Consider the following 14,562-nt stretch of genomic DNA (forward strand, 5'->3'; position numbering starts at 1 on the left):
TATCTATCGTACAGCCTCACAGGGCTCCTAGCATGGCTGTAGACCCTTGTTTTAATGACCAATTGAACACAAGATGTTATGAAAAGCCATTTTTTAATACAAATAGAAAATAATCAATTCTTAAATGGCGAAACTAACTAAAATATTAAACCAACATCTTCCTCTTATCAAAAAGTACAGTATAAATGGTTAAAATAAATATTCATTTGATTTGTTTAGATTGATCTGCTGATAGAAACTAATACACAAGCTGTGAAAGAGGACAGAAATGAAGCAACATTTCACACCACAGTGGCTTCAGACCAAGGAAGATGGCAGCTATTAAAAGCGCTGATTACAAAAGTTAAAACATTTCCAACTTATTTTCTCTCCAGTATGTTGAGAAAACAATCATCTGTACAAAGTGCATTAGTTATACTGCATCTAGGATAAAAATGAGCTCTTGTGTGATGTCCATGGCTTTCATTTGTATGTGGAAATAACTGAACCACATTGGTGATCTTGCTTTGAAATAATAGCATTACAAAAAAAAAAACGAATTTACCCAAAAATATGCAGAAAGGAATAAATCTGTGAGAACATCTGATCATTATACAGAAGGAACATGGTTTAAAAGAATATATTTTTACATACTGAAATGGTGGCACTTGTATATATTGGTGGTTTATATACAGATTAGTTTTAGGTAGAAATGCAGCTGAAGTTAATAGTCATTAAAGTGAACCTACAGGCAGCATCTGAAAGCCAGATATCAAAAATGATTCAGCTCTCCTGAGTGTCTCATGATTTTTCCTGACCATCACACATGTGGTCATCATCATTTGGAGGAAGAGTGAAAGAAAGCTGCCAGAAAACAATGTCCATCAATGACTTCAGCTGTGTAACAGGCTTGATTTGTGAACATTGTCTCTAATAAACACAGAACCAGCTGCACAGCACAGATCCCAGCACCAGTAACACCAGCTGTGCCAGTCTCTTTGTCCCACTGGCTGCTAACTGGACTTGCTTGCTGTTAAAACCTGAGCCATAGCGATGTGAAGGCTGTGTCTCCCCCCCACTGCAAAGCACCATGGGAGCCTGAAAGGAAGTGGGCCTCTTCTGCGGTCGGTCTGGACTGGACCCGTCAGTCGGCCTCTCTCCGATGAACAGCAGTGGGTGTTTCCTGTGGTCCAGCTCAGTCTTGAAGAGCTCGTACTCCTTATGCGGCAGCTTGATACCCAGCAGGGTGCACCCATCTGTGGGGGTCAAGTCCTGCTCCACCCCGACCTCCCAGCTGCCTGCCCGGCCGCACTTTCCTGGCCTCGTCCCATTCAGCAACTTCGCTGTGGACTCCTCTGCAGCTGTGACTCTCACCTGTGTGACCTTGAAGACAAACTCAGTGGCTCCTGAGACCTTGGCGGAGGGGTTTCCCTGAGCGTAGTGGCCCGAGGCTCTCAGGGTGAAAGTGGGCTGAGAGCAGGCAGGGTCCGAGTAGTGCCGGTAGATGCCATCCCACGCGTGCTGGTCAGGATTAAAGGTGAAGTCTCGGGTAAGGAACAGGACGTTGGGGCGGGTTTCGCAGCGCTGGCTGACCCAGCGGCCGGCCAGAGACAGAGGAGCTGCGGGGCCACGGGGCAACACTGGGGGGCGCTGCTCGGAGGAGCGGTACACCAGCGCGCACACAGGGCAGGGGTGGATGTGATGCTGCAAAGATTAAGAGAGAGGTTTTTTTTTTATTAGACACTTAATCATTTACAATATCAGGAAACTGTGATAAATTAAAATTCCCAGAGCCCAAGAAAATGTCCTTAAAGGGCTTGTTTTGTTCAGGTAACAGTGAAAAAAAAACATTATTTTATCTTAAGTGTAAACAACAACAGAAAATGTATCCATTTTGATATTAGATTGATAATTTTTTTTATTTTTTAAGGAAAGAAATGCCAAACATTTGATGGTTTTAGCTTTCCACATGGAGGATTTTCTGGTTTACGTTGTCATTGATGATAAAACTGAATGTTTTCAGATGTTGGCTCTGAGAAATTCAAATTTTTTCCACATTTCATAAACTAAACAATTAACCAATTAATCAAGTTTCTTTGTGGTTTTCTGTCATGTTAATACTGTTAAATGAATAAACAAAGAATATTACATATTACGCTGATCAAGAGGAGAAAGGCAGTGACATCCCAACTGTTTTACTGTTGAGCTGCTCAGTGGATAACAAGATGTTTATAGTACCTTTGCCTGTCCTTACAATCAATCCTCCACAAGCTTCTCACTTCTCTGATCAACTCTCTCTGGTAAACAAACTGAATAATGCACAGTAACGTCTCACCATGGCGTTCTGCAGTGGCTGTTGGTACCCTGTAGGTCTGTACTGAGTCCTCTGTGTCCAGTCAGTGTGAACGTCCCCTAACAACAGCTCCTGGACCTTCCCTCCATGGCTGTGGTGCTGCGTCTCCACCCGTATCAGTCCCATCTCTATCATGGAGAAGCCCAGCGCTGCCAGGCATCCCCTCCCCGCTCTTGTGTTGTACAGCTCATACAGCTTCCCTGGCACCACTCGACCCAAGATCAGACCCACGCAGGTCGGAGGCAAGCTGGAGGCCAGCCTCTGCTTGGCCGCCAGGCTGTGGACCACGATGCCTGCCTTGCTGATGTGATGTTCAGCTTCGGTGCCCCCACGGGTGATCCAGGAGGCCTGGCGCAGACGAAGCCTCCCTCTGATCATCAGGGAATAGGTTGGGTCCTCGCAGCCGCTGTCTGTGTAGTAGTGCTGCAGGGCCTGGAAGTGACGGCTGGGGTGGAAAGTGTAGGAGCGGGTGAGGAACTCTGGACCAGGCCTAACTTCACATCTGAACAGCAGAGAAATTGAATGAGATTAGTGACTGTGACTGTGTCATGTATCCAGCAGTAGTGAGCGGAGATCAGTTTCCTGCCACATCCAGAGCCGTCTTTAAGTCTTTTGGGGCACATTTAAGTCAAATCTCAAATCAGTCAAAGCCTCAAATCCAAGTCAAGTTACAAGTCTTCATGAGCAAAAAGCTTTAAAGTATTTAAGGTCTCTGAACATTTTTATTTGAAAGCTCTTAATAGTGTTTTTTTTTCATAACTGAATCTAAATCCTTTCCATGTTTTTGGCTTAATAATTGAACCTGTATTAAGTGATTTTTGGCCACTAGCTGGTAAAAGAAATAAGTTGTAACCACAATAACTAACATTATTTTTATCTAAATATTAGGCCTAGCGTGCCAGAAATGTGATTTTCTGGTTTACGTTGGTAATAACTCTTTGTCCCATAATCTCTCCACTCAGTGATCTGTCCAACTCGCAGCCCAAGTGTTTAACACATGTTTTGGCAGCAATCTGAGTGTGTCCCGTTGTAATTCTGAGCTCTGTGGACCTACTCAACCTTATTTTTGGACCAAATAATACAGAGTTTACAGTTTTAGGTGCAGCACAGTTTATTTTCAGACATACAACCACTGATGTTCTTGAATTCATCATTTAACTTATTACTTTAAAGAGTTGTGTATTCACACATCATCAGCAACATTATCATTCATTTGGAGCTTAAGTTCTAGTCTAATATTGCCATACTTTGTTTTAGCTCAGTCTTTGGTCTCTACCAACTCCTGAGGTAAATATCTTTAGCTGCTAAATGCTCCACTATGTTCACCAGATAGTTGCTAACTCTTTCTGCCTGCTGTTCGGTGCTGACCAGGGAGTGCACACTGGGTTTAGAGCTTTTTTTTGTCAGCACAGCAAGCAGTGAGAGTGAACAGTGCAGTTACAAGCCAGAAAAGGTCACATGATCCATTGTTAATAGGAAAGTATCTATTATAGCTGCTTAAAATATTAAAGGTTCAAAAAACTGGATACAATTATTTTGTGTGTGTACAACTTGCTACAAAAAGACTCACCTTGTTGACACCCATGTGCCATCCAGTCTTGGAGGGATGTCTGCTGTGATTCTCACTCTGTCCTGTAGGTGGCGGTACTGACAGTCCTGTTCCCACTGCAGGCTCTCACTGAGGTTGGAGGAGGAAGTGAAGGAGGCTGTGGGCACCTCCCACAGTTTACTCCCTGTTCCAGCCACAAACACAGCTACAGAGAGGAAGGGAGAGTCAGAAAACAGTGAGTAAATAATCACAGTAATCCAGTCCGATAAACACAGAGGCTCCACGACACTTAAGTCAGATTTCCCGGCTGATTTTGGGTGGATGTAGGAAATTATTCAGTTCAGAGATTATTATCGGCCTCCTTCATCATAAAAAGAAGAGAACAGATAATGTCCGTAAGGGAATTCACATCTTCTCCCTGTTACATCTAAACTCAATTCTGGTTGACAGCAAGCTGTAATTCTGGTAAATTGTCCATGTAATGAGTGGAGAGTGGGTCCTATAGCAACCATACCCATACATTAATGTGAATCAGGCGAGGCCATGGTGGAGACAGTTTTGGCTTGTCACTCCAATCAGCCTGCAGCTGCAACACTTGCTAGGAGGCAAGAAGAGCGTGTGCAGAGGAGCGTTTGTGTGCACATCAGCACCCGCATAGGCTCTCTGTATATATGCAATTCTACCATCAAGATAAAGCCAACAGCGGGTCACTGACAGCAGCAGGCCGGCTGAGCCAAACACATCTGTTGATAATATGATAATAAAAAAAAAACACTTAAAATGATGAATGATCTCGTTTGAGTTTTCCCAAACACAGGCAGTTAAGTTAATCCAAATGAAAGCATTATTCACTCTATAACATTTATTGATCTGACACGTGCACATCTGCAATCTGTCTCCCTGTCATTGGCCATAACGGCACTTTTCTGCTCTATCCACTGCGCAGAGATGTGTGCGTTGTCGACACGGCGAGGAGATTTTTCTGAGTACACCCTCATGGTTGCAACGTGAGGAAACCCGCTGGGGTTCTGTCCTGGCAGTGTGTGCATTTTCTCGTGTGTAAAAAATTATGGCTTCAGTTTCATCCTCCCAAAACAAATGTCAAAAAGCAAGGGGGGATGAGTTCTCACAGACTCCTCCGTATCCTGTTTTCTCTCTGACTTTTTGTCTTGTTTTCCTCGTCCGCTCACTTTTATTCTTAAAGGTGAACTTTACTTTTTGCACTTTGGTTTTTGTACGGATTAAATAAATTAAATATCACATGTTCAATAGTGAACTTTAGAGGTGCTGGTAGGTGGATTCTGTTACCTTTGAACCTGCTTCCAGTCTTTATACTAAGCTAAGCTAACTGCCTGCTAACTGTAGCCTTATAGTTGACAGACAAGTATGAGAGAGATTCTCAATCTTCTCATTTAACTCAATAAGCAGCATATCCATCTTACTTGTTCCTCTATTTCCTTCTTTCTTATTCCCCCTTGTTCCCTTACAGCTCTCACATTCTTTCTCTCACTTTCTCAGCTTTCCTCGGTCATCTGTGGTAGACAGCTTTACGGGTGTAATCTCACTCCACTTTTCTCTCATTTGACTTTAGATGCACTTGGGGAGGACATCACCTGTCGAGCCTCCAGTTGAGCTGGGAGCCACAGCTCAGTTTGTTCTCTTATGACTGAGCAGATGGAGCTGAAGGAAAATGGAGACTTTGAATGGAAAGTGATGTTGACTTGCTGATAGATGGGTTTTTTTTTTTTTCAGGAAAAGGCTCCAAAATGGCGGCTGACTGATCTGCATTTAGTAAACTTGTTAGTGTCAGATGGAGGATATTTTTTGTTCCCCTCACTCTTGGAGTGCTTCCCATATGCTGACCACAACCACAGACATATGTGCAGCTCAGTCATTTCCTAGCATCCTTCCACCTGACACACACACACACACACACACACACACACACGTTGAGGCTGGATTGCACAGTCGCTGACCACAAAACCAAATTGAAGCTCAAGGCACATTTCTCCTCCTTTGAGCAGTCTGTCAATTTGTTGATATGATTAATACTTCTTTTTCTTGTCACAGGCATTGAAACATGTTTGCAATTTTCCCCATGCGGTGATGTGTTTGTTTATGCTCCATGTCACTGCAGCTGGCGAGGGAACCCGGTCAGTCGGACCCAGCTGCGCTCCCACGGGAGTGCTCGGAGCAGAAATACTAATCAGGATTAATTAATTTCCACTGCTCCTTGCAAGTCATCCAATCGGTCTGTTTTGTGTTATCCACCCTTTGTAGCTGCATGCAACATGTTGCCTAAGTGGTTACTCACACACAGTGCAATGAATGCACAGAGAGGCAAGAGTCACAGTATGATGTGGAGTCATTTGGGTTGCTATATTTGAGTTTCTGTTTTTGCCAAAGCATTTCTATAGTGTTTCTTGAGGTCACTTGTCATTCAGCCCCTTTCCCTGTCTTGGATCTCGTTCCAGTTTGGGCATATGGTTGCATTTACTAAAAGAGCACTCATAAAAGCAGAGCTTAGTAAAACAAAATTGCTCATCGTGGGGTTTTTTAAGTATTCTTCTACAAAAGAGCCTATTGCAACCACAAGTGAGGCGATGTTGTAATACATATGATAATATCCAACCCCCATCTCAATTTGGAGGAGATGGGGGACCATTTTAGTTGATTCACTTCCTACACAGGCAGTCAGATATCATTAGTTTTACCCTGCAATGGTTCCCACTGATTTATTTTCCCACTAAGGGCCCTAAAACTTCCCCTTGATGCAGTATACACCTCCCTGTCACTTAATAGCGCTCAGTGCATCTTTTAGAAACAGATGTCATGTATTTTTACCAATAAAACACACTGCAGGACTGATAAAACCAATGTTGGATTATACACACAGCTGTATGTCTGTGTACACTAGTATTAATCCTGAAGGTTGTAAGGCACTGAGTCAATGTATGGTAATTTTGAAGGCTGCAGTTTATGGTGTTGTTGAATTATAATAAACTGGTAATAAATAAAAGTGTATTTATACATATATATTCACCTATAAAGAGGTAGAATTACGTTGGTGTAAAACATGAGAGCTCACTACACAGTAACAGTAATCCAACTGTAAAAGTGACATTTCAATAACAAACATTTATTCAAATTAACTAAAATTAACCATGCCACTAACCTCTATGACTTCACAGGGTTCAAGGGTCGACATATAGCATGTGAATAGTTCTCTTAAAACAACTGTCAGGTGTCCATATGCACATTGATCAGGTTTCATACTGGTCATTACAACATTATAATGTGCCTTTAGTAACAAAAGTTAGTTTATGCGAACCTAACATGAGGCTAAGAAGTCTGAGTTAATCAAATCAAATGGCTATCTTCCAAAGTTAAATGAAACATTGAAATTCCCTCTTTGGGTTACTCTCCCTCCGCTGCAGCTCAACAGAGAAACACTGTCCGGGAAAAACAGAGGATGGCTGCTTAAATCTAATATTAATAAAATTTTTTGCACAGAACAAGGAGGATTTTGTTCTCGATCACGTACATTGGAAGCTCTTTAGAAAGTATGACAGAGGAAGAATGATTAAAGCAAGTAAAGCCTGGAGAATGAGACAAAACTCTTTGATGCACACATGTTGCTTCGATTGCCATAACAGCACACAACAAGCAACAATTGTGGTAGCTATTTTTGCTCGTAAGGGCCAGGGCTATTAATATACAGTGAGATTGGTTTTTGGTGCAAGTTTTACTTCAACAGTGAGCAGGATGCCAGCGCTGCTCTGTGACTGCCACCTTGTCTTCCTGCAGTAACCCTGGTTTTACTGTTAAGAGCAGCTAAACAACGCACTGCACATCAAAGACAACACTCACCCCCCCCCAGTTTGTCCTCATGCAGTACCACGACTCTCCCACAAGGGGTCAGCGCAGCAGCCTGTGACCTGCGTGTGGTCTGGATGGTCACTCTGTCATCACCACCAACACTGCCGCTGCTACTGGCCTTCGCTTCAGCCGACTGATGACCGGCCAAAGTAATCTACCTGTCTTTGAGCTCCCTTATTCATCCTGTTTCCACACACATACACATGCATGCAGGCACGTTCACAAAAACACACTGCACACATTGACTTACAGAAGACTGAGAAGGGATACCATTTATAAAGGACCTCCAGGCTGCACTCTGTTTGTTTGTTTGCATTTGTGATTACGGTTTGGCAGCCTTCGCCCTCCTCTCTAATGTCTCATCCACAGCGCCAAAGTCAAAATATGGCTTTATATACTTCTTTATTTGGAGCTATCCTGTAAAAACAGGAACCAGATCCAGGCACTTTTGATTCAGCGCTCGCAGGGGGAATCAAGTGCCTGAAGTTTAAGTCAACCCTGTGCCTCGTTCATTAGAGAGAGACGACTTTGTCTGCTGCATAGCTGCTTCTTTTTTAATGGAGAATCATTAAACTTGCCAAAGTGGAGGCAGTGAAGGTGAAAGAAAATATCTATTTTGTCCCAGAAGAAGTGTTGGTGGTGAAATGATGGCAAAGCAAGACCAATTCCTCCGTGTTCCAGTATTTTAACTACTTCCTCGTGTGTTTCCTGCTCTTTTTTACTACATCCTCGCTGCATTTATTTCAGTGTGGTTACCCCCAGTGTCCTGTAAAGCCACTTTCTCATCTCTCATTGCCTCAGTGCTGCAGGACAAAACCCTCAAAACTGTCCCTGAAGTGCCCGTGCCCTCCTGGCCCACCTCCCCCTCCGCTGATTACTGCTCCCCTCCTCTGATGAAAAAGCCATGATGTTTACGGCTCATTTCTCCTGGATGGATTTCAGATTCCTCCCTTCTTTTTTTCTCCTCTGTCTTTGTTTCGTTTTTTTTTTTCTTTCTCTGTGTGTGTCTTTCAGTGGTTGATGAGGTGAATGAAGTTGGTCGAGGGGTTGGAGGAGGGTGGGGTGAGACTTCACTTCGTCTTCATGAGCTGGAATGACAAGATTAGTGAGGTGCATGTGTCTGAGTGTGTGTTTTTTCTGCGTGTGATGCTACAGTAGCTCAGAGATCCTGCTCGTTCTACATATTTAGGTGACTGCTGCACATTATTCACAGTTCACAGCTGCTTTTTCAGGCACTCTTGTGCTCTCTTGCTGGGTTATCCTCCAGATTTTGGAGAGGTGTTATAAGTGATTCCCAAATTTGTTTGGCTTCAGACAAAGAAGGACTCTTTACTTTTATTTCAATATTTGTAGAGGGCAAAAGAGGCAAAATTACTCAAAATCTACTACTTTTTGGAAGAAAAAAAGCTATATTTATACAACTGAAAACACGCACAAAAACAGAAATGTGTGTAGCAAGATCTGTTTTTCTTCTTTCCTATCCTATTAATCATCTAGCCCCTCAGATTAACCTAACCGTTTCCCTACTCCTCCAGCCCCTACAAGCTAACAGCAGTAGAAATTGATACCAACTCTTCAGCAAACTCCCATTAAAGCATTGGCCCGAGATCACACTGTGATCAACATTTCTGTCAGTGTCAGAAATTTAACACCAGATTCTCACACTGTGACCACTACAACGACCCAAAAACCAACCGACCGATCAGAATACGGCATGAAATAATGCAGAATACGTTGTTGTAAAAGCCATTTTTGGGAGGCCATGTTTAGTAAGAAATGCCTGCATGTACACACCCAAACCAAAACAACAGAGGTGAAATGAGAAAAGACATTTATGCAACTCTGGTAAAGAAGAAAATGTGCATCGCTGCATTTTCAAACACACACAAATAGCACAGATGTATGGCATGTCTCTTCTCTTTCCTACTTCTATTCACATGGTAGCGCTACGATTCACCACAGATTCATCGCGCAATCTGACATGCCTCAAAGTGATGTCATACAGTCTGACACAGATTGTGAAGGTTTTATTAGACCGCTCTCACACAGTGTAACAGACACACATAATCATTGTTGCACAGTGTAAAGGCGCCTGAAGACAGCAAACATGTCAACCTCAAATTGTCAAAATATCAGAGTGTTACTGGGATTTGTAACTAATGTAATTATTGAATTACTCCACTCATTACTAAAACAAAGTCCTCAGACAACTGTAACTACTGCCCAGCGCGGTCAGGAATGGAGGAGGGCTAACGGAGACCATGCTAATCATTTTTCTGTTTCGACTGGCTCCGGCCTTCTTGCTGCAGTACCCTGTTTCTGTCTCTCTCCCTTCCCTCCACCCTTGTCGCCAAAGTCAGGCGAAGGTCAGGTTGATTTAGAGGTTTTTCAAAGAACATGAGGTCTGTTGTGTTATTCTAACCCTGAGTCCCCCTTCCTTTTTTGGGCTTTAACCCCAGCATCTCATAGCGGTCTCCTGGACCAGGAGTATCCCTCTGTCCCCGGGGCAGCGCATGGACGACTACTGTTGTCTTTTCATCACAGTGTAAGCTGGTTAATCCAGTGGCCTCGTTTATTTAGACAAGGGATCTACAGGAGTTTGCCCAGTGGACGCTGCTGCCAGTTCCACTGTGGTTAGCGAAACTCTGGCTCCTGTTCACAATGCAACAACACACACATCTCACACCCTCACCATTAATAAAACGGCCGCCACGTCAAGCCAACACATCCTCCTACCCCACCATTTTCTCAACCTTTCATGGGCTGCGTTATTTGTAAACTCTGCAGGTCGCATAATGTTACTCAAACTTGATACAGTGCCTATGGATGCACATTGAATTCAGTGGCAGACGGTATAGAGGATTCCTGATTGTAATAGCACCTGACACACATTGCGGTGTCTCTTCTTGGTGGACAGCCGAGGTAGTCGAGATGTAGATAGCGGACAGGGGAAGTTGATGGTCCATTGATGTTTTCGAGTTGAGATTACATTGGTTTCACCTTAATCCAAAAACTTGGTTTGGAGATGTTTTGGGAGATCCGGTCGGAGGCCGTTTTCACATACTTGGAGGCCGAAACAGGAAGACCGCATCCAAGGTTTAATTTATATGAATACGATCATAGGTTTTTCTGTATCGTGAAATCAAACCGTGATAGGGTGGGTCACTAAATGTTCCCATCCAGTTTAGTCCAGTTTATGAAACCTAGGAAAAAACAGGAAATTCTTTCATCCAAGGATCCACTAGACCTAATCCAAATACTCACTGTGGTCTCTCCCATACAGCAAATTGGTCACTTTTATCTTCCTCAAACACTTCATCAAGAGAGGCAGAACTCCAAGAACTGAGGCTTTATAGCTTTAAAGTCAAAGTTTGGGTTCAAAGGCTGCTCAGTAAATTATAAGCAAAGAGTTGCTCAAAAGTATCAATATTTTTCGACTCAGCTCACCGTCACTGTGAAGTACTCAGGCTTGGGAAGCTTTCCCCCTCACAGAAATCATATTACACCTGTCAAAATGAATCTGAAAACAAATGTTATGGTCCGTTTTATTTTCAATTTTTATGATCTGTTTTCTGCTCTGTTTGGGCTGAAGAACTGCTCAGCTCCTTACAGCATCTGTTTAGGGCCAGCGACTCAACCTCGCCTGTCTCCTCTACTAGATTTGAGCTGTGAAAAAGAAAATAATTCCCAGATACCAGTCTACCAGTCTACCACTGAAGCAGCTAGGGATGGAGGGAGGGTTAGGGGGGTTGGTGTTTGGGTTGCTGGATGATGATTAAAACTGGGCAGATGCCTCCTCCTGTCTGTCTCTCGCCGCTCATCAACCTAACCAGCCCTGATAGCCAAAATGCTGCGCTTCCGTGATCGAGGCTGCAGCGGCTGGACAATCTGCTCTGCAGAGCAGCCTGAGGTAAGGTCAGTAATGGCTGTCTCCTGTTATTCTAACCATTAACATAATGGCAACATTAGTTCCAGGGCCACGCTTCCCTGCTCCTAGGGAACCATTGTTTAAAGGCACCAGCCAGAGCTCCTTTTAAGACTCCTCCACTGGCCACATATCCGACTGACGCTTTGAAGACACACAGAGGAGGAGAGGGAGAACACAGACTGGCTATTCATGAGTCTAACGTCAGCATAGGTTGTGTTTTTATTTTTCAAAGTGCTGAGCCACATGTTGAACTTTGCAAATCATTTGAATTGTGACAAATTGAATAATAACTTCCTTGTAATTATGTTTTTGTCTGTTATAATCTCTTCCTTTTTGTCTCTGTGTCCATGCCATGTGTTCTTTAAGCTAAATCCGCAAGTGTTCAGCTGATTTCTCACATGAGAGAGCGTTTATCTCACTTTTTTTTTTTATACTGGAAAAGCTTTGGATTAGAGGAGGAAATCTGCTACGATCTTTAAAAATTAGATTCTAAAACAAGATTCACAAAAAGTTCTTGCCATATTTAAAAAATAATACGTTTTTACTAGCATTTTTGGGGACTTATAGACCATGAAACACCAGCATCAGTTTAAGTTTTATTAAACTAATATTTAAAAACATTTATCTTCAAATTTAGATCTAAATCCGACCAAAAAAAAATTGGTTTTATGAGTTTAATCAGTTGAATTCTGCACAAATTCACTGGACAGACAAACTACATATTTTAAATAGCTGTTTAGACAGCTGGAAGACTTAATAAAAACCACACAGTCATCCTGCAGACAGTGCCTGGACTCACCTTGCCACAGCCACAGCAGCCAGACGCCCCTCAACAGGTGACTGAAACGTCCGCTTGACATGTTCCCTGCTTCCGCACACTTCATTCACACACTCTGCTCAGAAAACAAACTTTGATCCCTGGGAAATCCAAGACACAGAGAGGCTCCTGTCAACAAGAGACGATCATGTAGGATATCACCATGACACAAGCACATATATGAAGAGTCCAGTAATCCCTCAGATGAGACTCTGGTCTCAGCCAGCAGGGAGGTTTTTTTTCCTTCTTCTTGTTCTTCTACCACCACTTCTTGGCTTCCATGGTCTGATAAGAAAGTCCTCAGTTGGAACCACACACTTCATGCAACTTCTCCACACTGGTGCTTTCCTTAAGTTGGCGAGAGGGAGAGTAAATGCTCTCTCTCTCTCTCTCTCTCTCTCGCTCTCTCTCCAACCCCCCTCTCTCAACCACACACCGTTGCCTCACTACTGTGCAGCCTGTGGATCTGTTCCACTCGATGCATGTGCAGCGAGTGTGTGTGCGTGCATGTGAGCAGGAGTATTTTGTGAGTGTGCACCCATGTCTGGCTCTTATAGTTTTGAGCTAAGAGGAGGGAGTAAAAGTGAGAGAGAGAGAGTGAGATGGAGGGAGGGCAGAGATAGAGAAAGTTTGTGTGTGTAGAGGAGGGGGGTTTGAGCCTCAAACTTCCTAAAGTGAAGGCTCCAGGGAGCTTTTAGAGCAAGGTGCAAAAGGGCAGTGGTGAATAAGAGTTAACACTGCAGCCACAATGTTACTACTCCCAAATTACTACATATATACAACATATTTTCTCACTTGCTGTACCTCTAGCTGTTTTCAGCCATGCAGATAATCTTGTTTTTAATTTGTCTTGGTTTTGAGATTTCTGCCTTTAGCTTAATTCATTTTCTTACAGCATTAAAAAGTGACTTGTTACAGTGATCTGATCATTTTATTCAAAAACAAATAGGAGGTCAGTTTCTTTGAGGGATTACCAGGGATTTGATATCAGTTTGCTCTGTGTTCAGTGGAGAAACTGGTCCAAGATATGTTAGCTTGGCACACGAGCTGAAAGTGTGGGAAGTTTGTCTCTACCAGTCGCTCCGGGATTTGTTGGGGCGTATATTCCAGATTTCACATTAGTTTTTTTTTAAATATAATAAAATATAAAATCACAATTTTTGTTTGGATGTTTGGAGAGGGTAAATGTAAAAACACTTGCGTCGAACATGTCTGCATCTTGACAAACAGAAACAAAGAAGTGTGTAAGATGATGGCTTATGGATTGTATGGCAACTACAATGATTGGTCAAATATGTAAAGACGTTGTGGTGATTTTTGGCAAGGCTGCACAGAATTCACAGCGATTGGTTGAATTTGTATTAATTGTTGTCACAACATCGCAACTTCCTGGAAGGACTGCTCTACACCATTGACTCCAAAGTTATCTTATTTACATTACTGTTAACTACCTGGCTTGCCAACATCATCCACTGGTAATCCTACATTTAGGAATCACCCGGATTTAGACAGTAAATACCTCAACTTGTTAATGTCTCGTTTTCTATTTCTGTCATGTGTTAGATACAGAGTGTGTCATGTGTTTGGATGCTTTGGGGCTGTTTGACAGAGCTGGGCTGAACAATAAGTAACCACATGTCTGACAGTATCATATATATTATTTATCAGCTTGTTCCACCTCTTCATTGAAGCTATTTGTTGTTTAGATAATTAGACAAATATTCAAACCCAGCACATTCAGACACATGGAAATATTTGTCTTTATACACATTCATCCACAATTCAGCATACTAAGACATATTTGGTTCTGCTGGTTTGAACAATATTTGGTTGCACAGCACGAGTTTGTTTTGGGATTGAATAAGTAAAAAACTAAAAGTCAACAGCAACAAGTCTAAATGTATTACTCTGGCTAATCCACAGGCCTCCCTGTGGAGAGTTTTCATTGGAACTTTGTTCTACTGAAGAAATAGTCCCAATGAAAACTGTTGACAGTGAGGTCTGTGGCTTATTGTGAGTAATGGGAACACTGTGTCTGGGAAGAGATGCTGCTGTTT

The 14,562-nt window shown here is 42.7% G+C and overlaps 1 protein-coding gene across 1 annotated transcript; it reads right to left on the reverse strand.

Annotated features, from left to right (window-relative positions):
* Nucleotides 1–97: 97 nt before the first annotated feature.
* Nucleotides 98–13,015, reverse strand: apcdd1l (adenomatosis polyposis coli down-regulated 1-like). The gene is made up of 4 exons (XM_035661265.1): nt 12,488–13,015; nt 3,903–4,086; nt 2,315–2,834; nt 98–1,683 (listed from the first exon to the last, which is right to left on the reverse strand). Exons 1-4 carry the CDS (start codon nt 12,570–12,572, stop codon nt 910–912), a joined length of 1,563 nt encoding a protein of 520 aa, XP_035517158.1. The 5' UTR covers nt 12,573–13,015; the 3' UTR covers nt 98–909.
* Nucleotides 13,016–14,562: the final 1,547 nt, after the last annotated feature.

This window comes from Morone saxatilis, unplaced genomic scaffold (assembly GCF_004916995.1).
Source record: "Morone saxatilis isolate NCDOM2014 unplaced genomic scaffold, NCSU_SB_2.0 Contig18, whole genome shotgun sequence".
Lineage (NCBI taxonomy): Eukaryota > Metazoa > Chordata > Actinopteri > Moronidae > Morone > Morone saxatilis.

Coding starts and splice junctions, on each gene's coding strand:
- apcdd1l (XM_035661265.1), bottom strand. CDS start 12,572: ATGAAGTGTGCGGAAGCAGGGAACATGTCAAGCGGACGTTTCAGTCAC. Junction 4,087..12,487: donor GCTGCTGTGGCTGTGGCAAG/GTGAGTCCAGGC, acceptor TCCTCTCTGTAG/CTGTGTTTGTGGCTGGAACA. Junction 2,835..3,902: donor GGCACATGGGTGTCAACAAG/GTGAGTCTTTTT, acceptor TCTGCTGTTCAG/ATGTGAAGTTAGGCCTGGTC.